Here is a 19,444-nt window from a genome sequence, read left to right as displayed (position 1 = left end):
AAGCCACGTTCATATTTTTCAGGTGTTTTCAACAGTAGCATTGCATGTCTGGGTATGAACATCTGCTTAGGGGTCATTACGTAACAGTGTTAGCACTCACTCAGCGCCCGAAGCACTCTGTGTTTATTGTCTCACAGTTTCTGGGTTTGTAGCCTGGACAACGTTGACATGGGTCCTTCGCTTCAGGATCTCACAAGGCTGCAATGTGCTGTGGACCGTGGCTGTGGTCTCATCTGAGGCTTGACTGGAGAAGATGTGCTTCCCAAATCCCATGGTTGTTGGCAGCATTCAGTTCCTTGGATGCTGTCAGCCGAGGCCATGAGCCAGAAGCTCCCTGAATCCCTCGCCATCTAAGCCATTCAGGCCCAACCGCTTAATTCCTCAAAGCAGGGTGGGGGAGTTTTCTTGAAAACAGGGACATTGCAGGCTTATGTTGCTCAATCATGGAAGTCATATCCTGTCATTTTTGCCATATTCTGTTGGTTAGGAGCAAGTCACAGTTCCCCCCCCCCCCCCCCGCAACGTACACGCACAGGTGCGCGCGCACACACACACACACACACACACACACACACTGAGTGGGAGTGGATCACACAAGCTGTGATTTCCAGGAGGTGAGACCATGGGGACCACAGTAGACTCTCCCCACTGCATTATCAAAATTAAGAATCCCAGGAACCAATGGGAGCTTATTATATGGTTTTTATTATTATTTTTTACCATAAGATTTTTATTTATCACATTTGTCTTCATCTCCGTGGGTGTGTTTGCTTAGTCCTGTGATGAGCCAAAGTACTGCTCCTGTGAAAGTCATTCCCCTCCCCTAATGGGTTCTCTTGGCTCTCTCCTGGAGTAAAAGTTAATAGTATTGGGGGGGGGGGGAACCCAGTGTATGTGCAGTTTCTCTTGTGCCAGGAGATTTGATTATTCCAGTATGGCCCAGCAAAGGGACGCTCACTTAGAGCAAAGTGGGGAGAACATGGTTGTAACAGGGTTCTGACTGGTTCAGGCTGTGAGAGGTTGCAGTGAGAAACTACTACAGACCAAACCAGAACAGAATGCACTTGTACCATGAAAAGATATGACAAGAAACAATACAGTGTTGAGAATCTAGTCTATGTGGGGCTATGAAAGGCAATTCTTTTCACAGAGACTTAGGTCTGTGGAAAAATTGATGATTTATAGAGAAATATTGCCGGGTTATTAATTTAGTTTTAAATGCAAAATGAGAATGAGCAGTCATGGGAAAAATTAAAGTCTTAATTTTTAATGCATCATGAAATGCATCTGTGACTTTCAACGCTTTATGATACTAGAGATCCAGGGAGCCAGTAAAACCTCAAAAATGTTCAGCTGTTATTTGGCAAAAGCTAGCTGTGTGTAGGGGACTAGAGAAATTAGGAACCCCGGGCTGGTCCGTTGTGAGATATTTTATCCATAAATTAATAAAATTTTTTGAACAAGCAGTCATCAAAGCAACTAACTTCTGATCCCCGTTGCTGTTTGTGAGCAGGAAAGACACTGGAAACCCAGTGCGTGGTTTAAGAAGAGTCACTTCTGTCCGGAGCACATCTTAGTTGGGCTCAGAGGGACCTTACTTCTTTGATGTCGCAGAGAATCCAGTGCTTGGGGCTTGTAAGGGCTTTGCCTCTGAGCAGACTCCCTTCGGGTGGATCTGTGAGTGAAAACCCAGACAAAAAGGGACAGAGCTGGATAGCTTAGCAATCTCTATTTCCCTTCTGACCTCCCTTGCAGTGGGTGACACGGTCACCTATCCCGGTATAGCTATTCAGGACTGCCGTAACAAAAGAGAAAAAAGGAAGGCTCCTGGTAGACCACTTTAAAATGCGGCCAAATACATCATGTGTTGACACCAGTCAGAAGTTCTATGCTACGTGGAGTTTTCTGGCTCTTCTGCGGTATATCTTCAGCTCTGCTAACATGCTGAGTGTTTTCGAGGTGGCCCGCTCTAGGCAAATATGAGAAAGTATTTGTGCACGCTGATGGATTTCACCATGGGGAGATGGTAACTCCCTTGCTGTTCTTCTTATGAAAAGTCAAGTGTTTTATAAGCATATTTAGCAAGTTTTCCCTTTGCTCTCCCTATCTGTTTATTGCTTGTTTTGTGTTTGAAAGCAAAAAGGAAGGTAAGGAGCCCAGGTAGTCCATACCTTTTAAAGACCAGTGAATTGGCTTGGAAATGGGAGGTGGACTTCTTCGTCTCAATCTGTGCACAGTGAGAGAAGGTACTCGTGGCTGTTTTGAATCCAGGGCTGAGGGTTCTGAGGTTGTGAGTTTTCTTTCCTTCCAGACGTGTTCTTGAATGGCTCCCCACTCTTGGAATATTCCAGGTACCAACACTTATGTTAATGATCACTGAGTAGCCGTGATGCTTACTTACTGCAAGGCTGTGTGTTTGTTTCCACATGCCTCCTGAGGCCAGATTCTTCTCATCTGTTGTATCTTTTAATCTGTTGCGCCCTCAATTTTGTTTTGGTGCTCCTACCTAGAGGTCCCACTCTCTTACTTAGAAGATTCCTTTCCTTTCTCCCCTACACATAAGAGGGTCCATGACTTCGGAAGAGGGAAACCTAACGAAAACTGAGAAGATGAGAAAGAGTGAGGACTGTTTAGTTCCACTGACTACTCTTCTATGTGAAGAGTTTCTCTTTAGAGAAGCTAAAGCATGTACCTCATTGGTTCTTGCCTCCAGAGGCTTCTCCTGCCACGACTTACCAGCTCTCTCTGGCCGGAAGTAAGCATGCCTCCGTGTTCCCACAAATGAGAGGCTGACACGTGACCGTGCTGTTTGTCTGTTTCTCTCTGTGCTCACACAGCTGCCACACCTTCACCCCACTATATCAAGCCCAAGCGTGCCCTGTCCCTTTCTGTTTCCACCACCATCTTGTTTGTCCGGCTTGGAACATGTCTCCCTTGCGCTGTTGCAATCCAGACTCTCCTGGTTGGCATTTGCTCCCACTGCTCTTCCTGCTGGTGGGCTCCTTGGAGATGAGACCCCACACTCACGCATGGAAAGCTCCTTAAATCTCAGGGAGCTCCAGGCCACCAATGGGATGAGACACCGACCCCTGGAGACCAGTCTTCACCCTCTAACTCTGACGGTGCTGTTTTGTCTCTCAAGCTCTGTGGAACTTTTTTGATTCCTTGTAAGTAAATTTTCAAGTTCTTCCTCCCCACCCATGAAGGTAGGTGCTGCTACGTCCTGTCACCTTCTTCTGTTGTCTTCTCCCCAGTGACCTTCCTACTTAACTCTTCCCATTTCTATATTCCGTTCTTTCCCAGGATGTCAGCCATTGCTCACTTTGCCTCATCCTGTGGACTCCCATCCGCTTGGCCTGGCTTTTACCTTTCGTCTGTACCTGCTTCTGAAGCCTTTACGTTCTCCATAGAGTTCTCCTGGTTTTGGTGGGAAACCAGTTGAATATCGTCAGCATCTGCTGTCAGGAAACTACACTCCCCAAATGACTCTTCCTGGTTTCTGGAAACCAGCTACAACTTGTCTTTATTTCCTACTCACGAAGACCGTATTTTCTGTTGTGGCCTTGTGTCCATTTCCCCGTATTCATCTTAGGTTGTAAACACCTGTCATGTGGAAACGCTCTTTGTAATGCCCTCTGCGTGGTGTCCTGCAGGATTAAGCATTTATTCATAACGATGGCATCACAGGTGACTGACTTAGCCTCGCAGGTGGGAGTCTGTGCCTTGTGTCTGAATCCAGATGGGGTGGGGAGAGGGAGGTCAGAAGAGGACGTGCACGCTACTGTCCTCTAGAAGCTAAATTTCTGCTCCGTAGACGGAGTACTGAATGGAAATAGTCTTTTAAATTGCCAGATATGTGTGTGTCACAAGTTTGACCATGTTTAAAGCAATCCCTTCCACCCTGGAGGCCATAACCTGTAGAATGCCAGGCCGTTACCTTCTTGTTTTTCATTTGTTCATTTCTTTCCCTCGCTTTGCTTCATTTCACTTGTAGAATTGAGGATTTAGGAGAAATCTGACTCATCCAAGGCTAAAGAAGGCCTTGTACAATTGGCTGATAACTGACAATACGAATGTGTATGTGAAGTAGGGAATATATAAACAGGATTTGTAAACAATAATTCAATTATCCTGGGATAACTGGTGGTTTTTTAAAGTAAGGTTGTCTGACATCATTTTGAGAGTCTACAAATAAATTTAAAAGTACAATGACCTAAGGCATGGAGGGCATGAAGCTTCGTACTAAAATCAGGCTTTAACTTTTCTTTTACTTATATTAATAGGATTAGGAACCTTATTTGATTCCAGAATGAGAACTGAATTCCAAACACAGTGTTGCTGACTTTGTATCCATAGCCTACTTTATCTTTCCGTATTTGTGCGTAGAAGATAAATGCCCTACCTAGATATTTTCTATGTGTTCTCATTTTTTGGGTGTCTATTTGAAGGGTTTTGTTTTGTTTGTTTTTCCTTTAATTGCCTGCACAGGAAGATCCATGCTGCATTGTGAGTTTAGCATCTTCTTCATTGTCTCCCGTGCATCCCATCGTCTGTGTGCACACAGCATGGCCAGCCCACATCTGCCCCCTTTATCGTGCGACCACTCCGCACACAGAAACCCCGCCACGCGGAGCATGCCCATGTGTCCGACACCCCGGTGCAGGGACGGACAGCGGAGAGACCCGTGGCTTCAGGTTGCACTGAACGGTTTCCTTCTCCTCTTGGTTTCCCCCCCACAGATACTGCAATGAGCATTTGCTGTGCCCCCCACACATGTTCTGGACAGGCTGGGGTCCTTGGGAACGGTGCACAGCCCAGTGTGGAGGAGGCATTCAAGCTCGCCGCAGGACCTGCGAGAACGGACCTGACTGCGCGGGCTGCAATGTGGTGAGTACGGTCCCCCTCATTCCCAGCCCCTGACGTAGCGCTGGGAGTCCAGAGCCAGCACCCGCTAGGTACTCTGCACACACTCGAAGCGCTGCAAACATTAGGTGTTCTGCAAACCACATGCTCTGTAAACCTCATGTCTAGGCACTGGATGGCTTGCACACATTACATGTTCCACAGGTATAACATGCTCTCACATACCAGATAGTCTGCAAACAGTCGATTTTCAACAGACACTAGAAGTTCTGCAAACAGGAAATGCTCTGTGAACACGACGTGCCCAGGCACTAGATACTCTGCACGTACTAGGTGCTGTGAATGGTGTTAAGTTTCTCTGGTTAATGTTTGGAGGAAATACTGGAAAGTCATAGCAGCTGGGAGGCTTCTTGAATTAAAGCTTCACTTATGGGATGAACTGCCCTGGGGTGTTTTCAGTTCTGATTTCTGAGTTATGACAAAAGCTTCAGTCTGCTTGACTCTGCCCATGATATTTCGTTGGGGAAAATGGCATAAGGTCTCCACACCGACGTATGGGATGCAGGATCAACCTGAGGCGCTCTGAGGGCTGGGAAACTTTGTGCAGCTGTTGTCAGAGCACAATGGTGCCGATTCAGAGGGAATACAAGACAACCTATGGTTTTGATTTTCTTCGGCCTTAGCAGGTCATATTTCCTTTAGCACTCTACATTCTCTAATAAAATTCCACTCGCGCGGGCACCTTTCCAAAGACCCATCGTTGCTTTTCTTGCGCCATGTGTAAGAATGACTGAGTGCTCAGGGCTGCTGGTTTTCCACCTCGTTTGCCCTCCCCTGGTGCTGGCACCACGGAGGGCACGTGGTGGGTGGGGATGTTCTGGGGGAGAAGTTCGGCCCCAGAAGGTCCTGTTTGGCTGATCTTTCCAGTCATTCTTTGCATTGCTTTCCGAACCTTGGTTCGTGAGGCTGAGGGACGTTATTTTGTGCTGCGGTACAACTTGTTTTGTGCCATGCAAAATCCACACCCTGCAGATAGCCTTGGAAAATTCAGGGAGAGGAAGAGGGTATGAGCATCTTCTCAGATAATGCCCAACCCAGGGAGATTTCCGTTACTGGGATTTGCGGTTAGACGCCTTCCCCTTCACGCTGGCAAATATCGCAGTAACTTTGATAGGAGCGGTTACTGGTTAGAGAAGCACTTCTTTCCAGGTTGGCCTGAACTAAATATTGGCCAGGAAGAATCTTAGTGCCAGTTTAAAAGGATGCATTTATTGATATTTCAAACGCTGGAACTGAAAAAAATTACGTGTTAAAATGTGTCAAAGGAAAATCTGTGGACACTCCCTCGTTTTAGGAAAACAATTTAAATGAGGTAGCTTTATTCTTTGCTGAAATACATCATTTCCTGTTTCTGCTGCCTCAGTTTCTGAGGCCGGGATCTCTGCTCACAAATCAAGGTTTATCTTATCAGCTGGGAAACCACAGGGAGGGATGGCCTGGAGTCCATCTTGGCTCTTTACATTCCAAAACTTTTCAATATAATGAGCTCAGTAAACATTTCAATTCATTATCATATTGCAAATTGACTTCAGTAATCACATTTATAAAGAGCTTAAGCGGGGTGCCTGGGCGGCTCAGTAGGTTGAGCATCCGACTTCGGCTCAGGCCATGATCTCACGGTTCATGGGTTCGAGCCCCGCATCGGGCTCTGTGCTGACAGCTCGGAGCCTGGAGCCTGCTTCGGATTCTGTGTCTCCCTCTCTCTCTGCCCCTCCCCCGCTCACACTCTGTCTCTCTCTCTCTCAAAAAATAAATAAACACTAAAGAAAAAATTATAAAGAGTTTAAGGAAAGAAATAATTATATTAAGGAAAGTGTAGCAAACTTCTTATGGAGTCACAGGAATGTGTGTGTGTGTGTGTGTGTGTGTGTGTGTGTGTGTGTGAGAGAGAGATACATCTGATTATAAATGTAAAAACTGAATGTCTTCCTCAAGTGTTCATGTGTTTATTGCTATGCGTCCAAATTTACAGAATTAAGGTTTATGAAGCAAATATAACATCAGTTTTCAAATCCAGAAAAATGGTATGCGTGTCTCCAGTGAGCCTAACGTCAGTTCTTATGTATTTTGAGTTTTGCGTTGTTTTTTTGCTGTTTGTTTTTTTCTTCTTGGCATGTCCTTCCAGGAGAGGGTCATTGTGGCACAGTGGTTCAGCCTGCTCTTTTATGATAGAAGCACACCATTTATTTCTCTTTTCATGTGGCTTTTCCCACTTATTCTGGTTCTTGACTCTTCGAAGGCAGTAATGGCAGTCCGTGGCCACCTGAGAAGCAGGCAGCATGGAGGAGGGGCTGGGTTTTGTGGGATTGCTTAGAAAATGCATCCCATCAGCGAGATCGCCAAGAAATTTATTTAAAAGTGATGGTCACTGAAAGTAACATGTTGATCTTATTCTTGATATAGTTTACAAATCTTGAGCCGCAGAGTATGTTCATTTTTTATGGAGATCTTTCATAGAATAAAATGGTATCGTTTTCTTTTTTATAGTTTATTTATGTATTTTGAGAGAGAGAGAGAGAGAGAGAGAGCGAGAGCACGCAGGGGAGGGGCAGGGATAGGGAGAGAGAGAGAGAGAGAGAGAGTATCCCAAGCAGGGGTAGGGCTCAAACCCACGAGCCGTGAGATCATGACTTGAGCCAAAATCAAGAGTCAGACGCTTTAAAAAGAGAATTTATTTTTTAAAAAAATTTTTTTTTCAACGTTTATTTATTTTTGGGACAGAGAGAGACAGAGCATGAACGGGGGAGGAGCAGAGAGAGAGGGAGACACAGAATCGGAAACAGGCTCCAGGCTCTGAGCCATCAGCCCAGAGCCCGACGCGGGGCTCGAACTCACGGACCGCGAGATCGTGACCTGGCTGAAGTCGGATGCTTAACCGACTGCGCCACCCAGGCGCCCCAAAAAGAGAATTTAAAAAGGGGGGGCACCTGGGTGGCTTAGTTGGTTAAGCGTCTGACTTCAGCTCAGGTCATGATCTCACACTTCATGAGTTCGAGCCCCGCATTGGGCTCTGTGCTGACAGCTCAGAGCCTGGAGCCTGCTTCGGATTCTGTGTCTCCCTCTCTCTCTGCCCCTCCCATGCTCCTGCTCTTTGTCTCTCTCTATCAAAAATAGATAAAAACATTAAAAAAATGTTTTAAGGAGTCAGACACTTAATCCCTATAATGTTATTATCTTATACTAATTATATCTGGCATGGCTATCTTTTATTTCTAACCTGTTTGGATACTATCTAGTAACCATAATGGTAATTATTATATCAAGTCTTACAAATTTTAACTTACCAGTTAACTTCAAGTGAATTATTGACAGGAAGCTATAATTAAACACACTGGAGTTATTATTTAGGCATGTTATCGTAGACTGAAATCTTGTAAAATGCTCACAGGAACCCTGGATGGTGGTGCAGAGAAAGGAGAAACAGTGATATTTATTGCATACCCGCTGACAGCCAGGTGCTTTCTGTTTGTCTCTGGTTCTGTTATGATAGCCCTGCCGATGTGACTTTACCATAGTCATATTTGTGGGCGAGGGACTTGAGACTACATAGGTAGGGGGCCTGCCCGAGGGTACTGAGCCTGTCTATAGAGAGGCGGGGACCCCAGGAGAAATTGTCACCTTTATGGTGGCTTCTCCCATCCCACCCGTGAGAAGTAGGCTGAGGGGTGACAGTGTCTGGGCAGTTATACCGCCAGGATTTAAGCCTACATCACGTCAGTGCCCTGACAATTCAGAGTTGTAATTATTTAATTGAAAATAGTTAGCCAGACCACTTTAGAGTACCCATTTTGGGGTTAATTATCTTTGGCCTATTTTCATTTCATTTTTCGCCTTTGTTTGGATAATAACTAGGAACTGTAATAAGCGTTAGATCGAGTCCTCATAAATCCTAATTTCAGGGGCGCCTGCGTGGCTCAGTCGGTGAAGTGTCCGACTTCAGCTCGGGTCATGATCTCACGGTTCATGGGTTCGAGCCCCGCGTCGGTCTCTGTGCCGACAGCTCCGAGCCCGGAGCCTGCTTGGGATTCTGTGTCTCCCCCTCTCTCTCTGCCCCTCCCCGCTTCAGCTCTCTCTAAAATAAATACGTAAATATTTAAAAACGAATGCTGGGGCGCCTGGGTGGCGCAGTCGGTTAAGCGCCCGACTTCAGCCAGGTCACGATCTCGCGGTCCGGGAGTTGGAGCCCCGCGTCGGGCTCTGGGCTGATGGCTCGGAGCCTGGAGCCTGTTTCCGATTCTGTGTCTCCCTCTCTCTCTGCCCCTCCCCCGTTCATGCTCTGTCTCTCTCTGTTCCAAAAATAAATAAAGATTGAAAAAAAAATTAAAAAAATAAATAAAAAAAAAAATAAAAATGAATGCTAACTTCGTCATGTCAAATAAAGTACTGAAATGACAGTATGAGCGAGCATAGCGGAGTTGTTATTTAGGTATGTTGTGATCAGCTGACGTCCTGTGTTACATAATAAAATAAGGAACTCTTGTTGAACGCCTACTGCGTGCCATAAACGACAGACACTAAGAGCGATGAAAATGTGTGTATTCTCCCTGTATTCCTGCGGGGCAGTTTTCGTTATTACCTCACTTGGAGGTGGGTGACTCAACTTGAGAAAGATGAGTGAACTTGGCCAGTAGCGCGTGGCTGGTGGGTTCCTGTAGCAGCATTTGAGAACGGGCCCGCTGACACACACAGAACGACAGGACTCCGTGTGCCTGATTTCTTTGCCGGATGTTAGACGATAAATGATAGGACCTTGTTTTTCTTTACTTTTATTTAGTACAAAGCCTGTCTTCAAAGAAAGAGGACCTTTTGTCCTTACGTGTCTGTTGTATCTGTCTCTGTTGATCAGCCGTGATCAGGTTCTCTCACCCAACAGTGAGAGCATCCGTGGGAGGTTCCGATGGCCATGGCCGTTACCTGAAGCTAAACATCGAACGCACGTCTTAATTCTATGCTGGGGCCGAAGATTACAACACACAGAAGGAAGAAAGACATGCAACGTTATGTCCTATGAATAGAATTGCTTCTCAAGTTAACGTAACTCAAAATTTCCTCAAAGGTTTTAGCAGAGGTTTGAAAGATTAGAGCTGAAGACGGGGTCAGGTGCAACAAAGATAATTCAAAGACGGGAGCCGACTTAGCTCCTGCCAGCGCTGTATTTATTACCGAAATATCATAGAAAGTGTAAAACAATGGACCAAAAGCTGTGATTTATGCTCTCCGCAGGGAGCAGAGGAGAGCATGTATTTCCTAGATACAAAAGAGCCGGCCGAAGGAGGACCCTGAAGGTCAAGAAGAGAGGCATGAAGATCAATACACCCTGTCAAAGGGATTCTGTGAAGGTTAATCAAAGTTGATAGAACATATTGGAAATGTTTGTGCCAAATAATGGCACTGTGGATAAATTAAGGAGCAGGTGAAACCTGGCAATTGGAAGTTTAAATAGGTTGCGATCTAGGACAATAATGGCAGTAATACCTCAGTTTTGTGTGGCCCACAGGAGTTAGGAAACTGTTTTGAAAACTGTCATCTCACACTTTGGTGATTTTCCAAATGAGAACATGGGGCCCCGATAAAGCGATTTACGTACCAGAAGCCCTGCCTTTGGCCAAGCAAAGACCCCAGTCCAGGTCGTCTCAGCACTAAGGTGCTGGAAAGGTCCGGTTGCCGCGGCCTCCTCAGAAAACCCTGGGTCAAGAACTGTGAGATTAATTGGCAGAAGCTTATTTCACCCCCCGACCCAGAAAACGAGGTAGATTGAAACAGACTTGTTGGAAAGACTCCTCTCCTTTCCTCCTAAATTAATAAAATTCCCTCTAGTGCCCTGTTTATTTTTTAGTACGAGAACATCTTCACGAGAATCAGCACCTCCTCGCAAGGGCACCTGCTTCCGTTCGAATGGACAGCTCGCGTGTCCTCCCTGCCTACAACCGACAAGAAACGTGAAGCAGAGGAAACTAACTTGTGAACAGGCACGAGTAGTTTTAAGTTTCTTCTTGCTGGTTGGTGCCTGTTAGTGTCCTTTGGGCTCGTGTTTAGTGTGTCCCCATTTCGGAACGGTGGTTATGCGGATTCTGCCGTGGAAGACAGGCACGTTTTTATGAGGAGGTGCATGAGAGGTTTTCCCCTCGTTCCATCATTTTTCCTTGGTTTTGGCCCCTGTGTGCTGTGTGCTCCCCGTGTGGACGAGTCTGCAGGTGTTCGGACGTTGCCAGTTTACAGTTTTGTGTGTGTTAAGGGGTTCCTTCACTTTGGGCCAAGATCCATTCCCGCACGTTTATTTGCTGACGCTGACTGTATCCTACAACCTCGCGCCTGGGCTCCCTGCGTGGGCTGCTTATCGAGGAGTCTGGAATCTTTGCTTCCTTCCCCAAGCCCGTTGGCCCATCTAAGGGATACCACGAGTTTTAGCTAGTTATATCAACCGGTTTTATATACAACTATATACAACTCGTGCACATACACCTAGTTTTGCCCACTGTTTATGAAAATGCCATTTTATAATTCTAAAAAATACCAATTTTCTTATATAAAATTTAATCGATAAAATTAAGTAAAATAGTTGATTTCAGCTCAACGGAAAGCATATAGAACTTCCATAAAGAAAAACGGTATTTCCTATCCTCGTCATCCTCGTGATCATTTCTACAGGCCAGGCATTGTTTGAACAACTTCTTAGGGATTTTGTTATTTACTCCTGCCAGTGAACCAGAGATGTGGCATGATTGTTAGAATAACCATTTTATAGGTATGGAGATATGACAGACACCAAGGGATGTGATGGCCCAGCTCCTACGAGGGGAGGCCAGATTCCCGGCCAGGCTTTCGTATCAATGACCCGCATGTGTCCCAGCGGCATTCTGTAGCCTTATCTGATATTTGAAAAATAATCTGGAAGGGTGAAGTTTAAAAGCAGGTTTCCTGATGTTACCATAAACACCCATGTGCTTATAGAAATCTGTTTTGCCCGACTGAATTTGATAAAGTGAATCATTCAAGCTAAAGCTCAAAGAAGCCCTCCTCTATCACTTACTGAAAACAACAGATGACCCTTGGTGGCTTCTTGAGAGTGCATATAGTCCAGAGGGACTAGATTCTTAGGGGAGGACTAGATATCCAGATGCTTGGGGGAGATGCACACTCCAATACCTACCCTCCAAAACCACTGTATACAGTTGTGCAGGTTGTATACTGCATAATTTTAAGGGGGTGTTAAAGATCATCTAAAAATGTGAGTAGTGCCCCTGTAGAAGGACAGTGCAAAGCCTGGGTGCCAAATGTGGGACTGCAGGGCACCCCGAGCCCTGACCTGAGTGCATGAAAACGACAAAGTTCTTCAAAGCCTCTGAAATACGTAGGGTGACTGCCACCCGTCACTTTGATTTGTGTTCCGCACCATGGAGGTGGGAGCTGAGGGGAGCAAGCCTGAGCTCTGTTTAAAATAGAGCTCGATCACATAGTTTATGCTGGAGATGAGTCTACAGCAACACGTGAGATGAAGGAGGGGGGCTTAGAGGGAAGAAGAAAAGCCGTACGAGGGTTTGTTTTCAAGGTCGCTGCTGAGAAGAGCGGGGCGGAGTCCCTCCAGGATGGCTGAGAAGACTGCACAATGGCTCTCAGAAGCGGCAGGGCTCCTGAGCTCCCCTCGGCAGAGAGATGATCCGGGCTGCACACCCCCAAGCCCGGTAGTCCCCGGAGACCTCCGAGAAGACCTTAATGAGGAAAGAAAGTCACGGGAAGTGAGGCCGCGCCCTCGGTGGATGCCGCCACCATGCCTGCAGCTGGGATCGTGGAGTGGGGGCTACAATGTGGGCCCCAAAAGTACCCGCTACGGCTGACTTTGTGAAACCAAATCCTGAACATAGCGGGCACGGGAATTTGGATGTGGCTGCCCACTAATTGGGGTTCAGCCCTGCCTTCCAGGGTCCTGTGGACTCTGGAACTTTCCAGACCTCAGAGGGCTGTGGATGCTACTGATGGGGCAGATTCCACTTTGTTTCCTAGCAGGTGTTTTTTATCTAGCTCAGTGGTTCCCATCATGTGGACCAGTTCTTCCCTTGGGGAAAGCTGGTAGGGGGTCCTGGGAAAGGTCTCTGTATTCCGTCAATACAAGATGAAGGAAGAGAGGCTCCTTTCCTCCTCTGGAGACTCGTGTGGGAGGAGGTGGAAGGTTTCTCCCCAGTTGCTGGCAACCAGCGGGGGGTCACCAGGTCGGAGCAGAGGGACTGCAGTAGCGTGGCAGAGAAGCAGAGCTGGGGGCACCAGTGTGCCCGTCTGCCTTGCCCCCCCCCCCGCCACCCCCTTGCTGGGGACTGTCTGATACGTGAGATCCAAGTGCCCCATGACTTTAGCTGGTTTGAGTCAAAATCATCTTAACTGGTGTGCCTGCTTCCCGCCTCTCCTCCTCCTCCTCCTGGGAAGCCCCTCAAATCCCAGATCCTCAAGGATGGAGAGGGAGGGAGGCTTCCTCCTTCTTATCCTGTTCTTAAGACCACTTCACAATATTAACAGGCATGCTCAGAGTGCCTGGGTGGCTCAGTCAGTTCAGTGTCCGACTTCAGCTCAGGTCATGATCTCACGGTTCGTGAGTTCAAGCCCCACATCGGGCTCTGTGCTGACAGATCAGAACCTGGAACCTGCTTTTGATTCTGTGTCTCCCTCTCTCTGCCTCTCCCCCACTCGTGCTCTCTCTCTCTCTCTCTCTCTCTCAAAAATCTAAAATGTTCATGTGATCCACAAAGGCTCAACAAAGGACCTTGACCTTCTTCATGAAGAAGGTCACAGCATGAAATCTTGTATTGCACTGTGCTCCTAAAATGCATTCACTTGTATTTCCAAACATCCTTCCCCAGAGAAATGATTGATCTCCCTAGCTGAAATTTGATATTACACCTTCATTAGCATGGGAATGCAAAAATTGCTTTCTTTTGTTATGAGATAGCTCCGTGAAAGGCTTGCAAATATGAAAGATTGTCAGAGCAAAAATGCCATATTTTGTTCCAAGAGAGTTGAGCATTTTGACGAAGTTAGTATCAGTACACAAAATCAGGTGGTTTGGCGGGTGGCCACAGGAGAGTAAGTTTTCTGAAATTTAGCGCTGAAAGTTCAGTGATCGAGTTTAAGAATGGTGCATGATGCAGATGGGGAGAAAAGACAAATGATGGATTATAGGAATTAATCCATCAAATCTGTTTCTAGGACGTATAAATTATCATCTACAACCCCTGGAAATGGCAATTGGTATGGAGATCTGGAGTATTTTACAAAAATGTTTTATTTATAGTGTTGGGAGAGTCTGTTGCACAGATTTCTTTGACTTCCCAAAAAAAATCGGGTTTGTCTCTGCCTATAATAATTCAAATGCAGTGATTGCAAAGTTAATTGGAAGGAGAAGCTTTAGGAATAGAGATTTTCTGCTGTAGAAGGGATTTAGATAAAGGAGACACACACATACATATTTTTTTTTCTTTACAGTTTGCCAGTGAATTCCATGATAAAGATTTTCCAATGCCTGACATTAAGATACTTAGTTTACATATGGAAACAACGTCCTGGTCCCAGTCCTAAGAATTTCCATTAAATGGCCATGGGTCCAAAGGTCTTTTGTAGGTCTGTGTGAATACGCTCTCCATCCAGAACAAACAGACATTAAAAGGCGTAGCAATTCTTAGCTATAGGAAACCCAGGTCTCCGTTGTAAATGATGCCAGATTTGTAACTGCTACCAAACGAGTAATTAAATGTGACTGTAGAGACGCCTGGGTCGCTCAGTGGGTTAAATGTCTGACTTCAGCTCAGGTCACGATCTCTCAGTTCATGGGTCGGAACCCCGTGTCGGGCTCTGTGCTGACAGCTCAGAGCCTGGAGCCTTCTTTGGATTCTGTGTCTCCCTCTGTCTCTGGCCCTCCCCCACTCGAGCTCTGTCTGTCTGTCTGTCTCTCTCTCTCTCTCTCTCTCTCTCTCTCTCTCTCGCTCTCAAAAATAAATAAGCATTAAAAAAAAATTTAGATGTGACTATATAACATAAAGTCTTAATAGAAGTTCCTCTAGAACAGCGAGCTGTTTGATGCATCCTTTCCAAATGCATCTCCAGTCTTTGACTATAGCCCTGCTGATGCTTTCAGGCTAATCATGGATTATCCAGAGAGAAAGCTTCCGGGGTCGATGAGTCAGTGTGGTGTCCTTCCGTGCGGTCAATTTCTGTAGCTCACCTTGTCTGCGTCTACTTGCATTAAGCGTTTGTCCTGCAATTGAAGAGAATGTTCTCTTGGAATATGAGCAAGCATTGCTTGTTCGTGGTTTTTAAAAAGCAACTAACTGCATTGTCCAGCCAAGTTGGCCTCTAAACGATGTGCTCTGATGCTGTCCCTCTGATTGGGAGCTGAGGGCTTCCTGGCCAGTGCGGGCGGGGAGGGGTGTGCAGATTTGGTAGCATTGGGGATGGACTCTTGCATTTATTTGCATCTTTGGATACTTCCGTCTGCCTCCACTTTGGAAAGTTTGTATTTCAGTGCAGACCTTACTGCACAGGCCGGGGCTGTGTTTCCGGGGCTGTGTTTCTGTGGCTGCACGAGTAGAACATTCTGTCCACCCCACCATCCCAATCTGAGCCTGTGGGTCTACTCAGCTGACTTACGGAAGACCTGGAGAGAAGCAGGGATCCGGCCCATTGCAGGTTCCACTTTACAGGTGGACATACTGCCTCAGCTGACTCATTTCTAAAAGGCTCTAAAATCAAGTTCATGAACAAGCTAACAAAAACCTGGGGAGAAATTCCTTTGCTCAAAGGCTTTCACCATTTACTTAATTGATTGTGTCTCTTGCCATGCGTTCTTCTTTGGGTTTACTCAGGTTGGCAAGACCCACATACGTCACAGTCTTAATAGATGTTTTCTCCAACTCACACTGATGTAATTAGAATGTAAGCAGCTTGAGTTTTTTACCCATTTTCTTTTCTTTTTTTTTTTCCAGTTTATTTATTTATTTTGAGGGGGCGGGGGAGAGAGAGGGAGAGAATCCCAAGCAGACTCCACGCTGTCAGCACAGAGCCTAACACGGGGCCCCAACTCAGAAACCGTGAGATCATGGCCTGAGCTGAAATCAAGAGTCAGATGCTTAACTGACTGAGCCACCCAGACACCCCTACCCATTTTCATTCCACTGGGATTTAATGAATATTAAACTTCTACCCAGTGATGGCTTCTGGGGATAGCAGGGTGAATAAGGGAATCACCGTCCCTGGTCAAAGCTTAGGAATAAGGCTTCACTTGGGGTTAACAAGCTTAACCCCAAATGGTCTCCGTACCAGTTTGCTCGTTGCCTTATTCTTGTTTGTGGACGCAGTTGTTCACAGTGTACTTTGATTCCCGTTTCCACTAGCAGGGAGGGGGTGTGTTGCAGGAGTAAATCAGAGGCCCACAAACGCAGCCAGAGGATTTTAAACCGAGTTTTGATCACACTGGCCTTGTCGTTTGGTCTGGCTCACAGCAGGCAGCCCTTCCTTTTGGAGAAGTAACATGCGTGTTTAATTATATCAACAATATGTTTTAATTTGTGTTTTGCCTCAGATTTGCATTTCCCACTTTTGTATCACTTGTATCTGAGCGCCCTCAATGGAATTATTAAATGTATAATTTTGGCTGTTAAAACAATTCACATACATAATAATTTTCAAAGCGACTTGTAATTAAGTAAGTGAGGGAAGGAAGCAACAGGCATTGGAACATGAAAAAATGGTTTGAAAGCATTGACTTTTTCACAGATGCCATGGGATCCTTCCTCCCCAAGTGTTGTCCCTTTGGCCATCGTAAAATGTTGAAGGACTAGATCCCACGTCAGAACCCTTGTATGTGACTACAAGGAAGACTGTCAGGGGCTCCTGTGAACTTTTAAATTTTTTCTTGAACAATTTTAAAAAGAAATACCAGGACATGTGTGGGAGCCTTCAGAAGTTGTCAGGAAAGGGATGCCTGGGTGACTCAGTCAGCTGAGCGTCTGACTCTTGATGCTGGCTCAGGTTATGATGCCTGGGTCGTGGGATTGAGCCCCAGGTGAGGCTCCAGGCTCAGCCTGGAGCTTGCATGGGATTCTCTATCCGGCCCTCTGCCTCCCTCCCCCACTTGTGCACTCTCTTGCTCTAAAATAAAATTAAAAAAAAAGGTTTTTAAGTTGTCAGGGGGGGGGGGGGAAGCTTAAATGTTTTGCTCTGATAGAACTGGCTTGTACCGTGTCGCATTCTTGCATTATTTTCTAAGCCGTGCTGCGTGAGAAAGTAACATCCCACACACTGCCATTTGGCGTCTTGCTTCTGTCATGACGTGAAACATTTCCCACATCTGTTCCCACTCTATCCTGGTCCTGGGAAATTGGCCCCGTTTGAGACTATTCGGAAGTAGTCTTCGAAGGAACTCCAGGGTCATGGTATGGGAGGACAAAATGGCAATGGCGGAGAGAAGGAAGCTGGGGGACCTACCTTATGAAATTATCCAAGCTCTGCGTCTGTGAAACCATAGCCTCTCAAAGGAGGAAGAGACAAAAATAGCAGGGCAGGCAGATGGGATCCAGACATCAAGAGGAACCCTCTGATGTTTGCCAGGCAGTTTCCGTTATGAGGCTTCTTTAATTGATTTCTCTCTCTTATCTTGAAACTGCTCATGGCTTTTAGTGATAAGGCCTTGCCATCTGTGCCTGTTCCATGAGTCTCCTTTGATAATTAATTTCTCTAATGCTTGGTGTAATCTGCTGTGATATTGTTAATTTCTAAATAGTTTTACACGTGGCAGAAAAGAAGACTCTCAGCGACTTCAGTCACCGATTCATGTCCGCCATCCTATCCTTTGTAGAACTTTCGGAGCTTTTCATCTGTAGATCGGACTGGCAAAAAAGATTACCTACCGTGTGTGAAGAAGCGCGTTAGGTACTAGGGAAGATACGCAGATATGTGCAATAAAATTCCTAACCTCCAAGAGCTGACTTTCTAGCCCAGGAAGAAGAATATAAATCCCATGGCTGGAACATAAGGACCAAGTCAGACATGCCAATGGAACAATGACGAAGAACCAAAGGGTCAAGAGGAGGCAAGAGGATGGTTCAAGGGCCCCACAAGGGGTGGCCGGGATCTGGCCAGGTTGACATGGAGTGGGAGCTTAGCTTGGAGATGGACTGACTTTCGTGGGTTGGTATTTCCACAGCACAACTCCATCAGTGACCTCAGACATTTCAGCTACATCACGTTTCCAATTATGTTTCCTTGCAGTGAAAAAAGAAAGTCATGTTGGTTTTACTATCTGAAAGATAGAAGCTGTCTAATTGTAATGCATACATAATGTTATGGATGCAAATATGTGAGGGCACCTTCGTGTGTGGTCCTTATCCTGAAGTACATTCTTGTCCCACAGCCATTGGTTCAACCTTAGTAGATGCTTGTTCCTCAACCTAAAAGTTTAAATTTAAGGTCAGCATTGCCCCAAAATATGTTATATAAACTTGGGTTTAGTCTTATTTCGAAGAGGAAAGTCCCATCCCACTAATATGAGATGAACTAATTTGTTTTTAAACGAACTAACACCAAAAAAGAGGATATCTTAAGATTTTTAAAGTCAGGCACGATACGTGTTTATTCATGATTGTATCCTCAGTATCTAGCAGAGTGTAGGATAAGGGGGTAGACAAAGCTAGTTATTAAATTCGTGTATTAATTTTTTTTAAGGTGGTGGCAACTTGGGGAAATATTGTCAACGTCTTTTCAAATGAAGTGATTATTCTTGTGGATCTGATCGCCCTTGTCTGCTCTGTGGTTTCCCCTCGGTTGTTTACAGCAGAGCATATTTTGTGGCTGGTCTTCTCTTTCATAGAGATTCTTCACAGCTCAGTGGGACTGCCTTTATTTCACATTTAATTTTTCCTCCCATGATGTTTGCTTATGAACATTTTACTTCTTGTTCTTATTCTTAAATTATTTCAAATTCTTTCTAATTAGCTTTACAAGGCTGCTCTAAATGAGTCAAGTTGAGCACTGAAAACCAGTTTGCCTGCAGTAATAGTGTATGAAGTTCATTAAAATTGGTTTTGATATTAGATTATACTTGGCAGTGACCTTCCAAGACCTTATCAGATCCCCACAGGCAAGACGTGAGTACATATAACTAATGCAGAGCAACTAATTAGAAAAGAAAATCTGAATTTCCTAAAGTGGCACAGATTCCAATATTTGAGCTCCCTTCTGTAAATAGGAATTCAATGTAGTAGTGACCCTAGGTCCTTTCCAGACCATCAACCTTCCCGCTAATCAGATGTTGTCTGATTTCCCTTGGTGCACTTCATACACACCAACCCAAGTCTGGTCCAGCTCTGTCCCCTTAACAAACAAGTCTCACGTGACTGTGGGTTTGAGCCAGCACTTGGGATGCGAGCTGGGTGAAGTGTGAATCTGGGTACGTTGCTGTTCTGGAACCCAAGAGCTGTCAGCCTGGGAGGAGAAAGAGGCTAGCAACCAAATGGCATTGACTTCAGGTAGAACGTGCCAG

General features: G+C 45.7%; 1 protein-coding gene across 7 annotated transcripts in view; it reads left to right on the top strand.

The window, feature by feature from the left end:
• Positions 1 to 19,444, top strand: part of SEMA5A (semaphorin 5A) — a 482,742-nt gene that overhangs the window by 416,594 nt on the left and 46,704 nt on the right. For 6 of the 7 annotated variants that reach the window (XM_040493822.1, XM_040493829.1, XM_040493836.1 and 3 more), the window contains 2 exons: positions 4,489 to 4,506; positions 4,740 to 4,887. In XM_040493822.1, the coding sequence (XP_040349756.1) occupies positions 4,489 to 4,506; positions 4,740 to 4,887 (166 nt within the window). The remainder of the gene's footprint in view (positions 1 to 4,488; positions 4,507 to 4,739; positions 4,888 to 19,444) is intronic. The other variant, XM_040493869.1, reaches the window with a different exon arrangement.

Source organism: Herpailurus yagouaroundi, unplaced genomic scaffold (genome assembly GCF_014898765.1).
Source record: "Herpailurus yagouaroundi ecotype Mexico unplaced genomic scaffold, PumYag 29, whole genome shotgun sequence".
Classification (NCBI taxonomy): Eukaryota; Metazoa; Chordata; class Mammalia; order Carnivora; family Felidae; genus Herpailurus; species Herpailurus yagouaroundi.
Note: the sequence above shows the minus strand (reverse complement) of the source record. Positions and strands in the feature narration are given on the sequence as shown.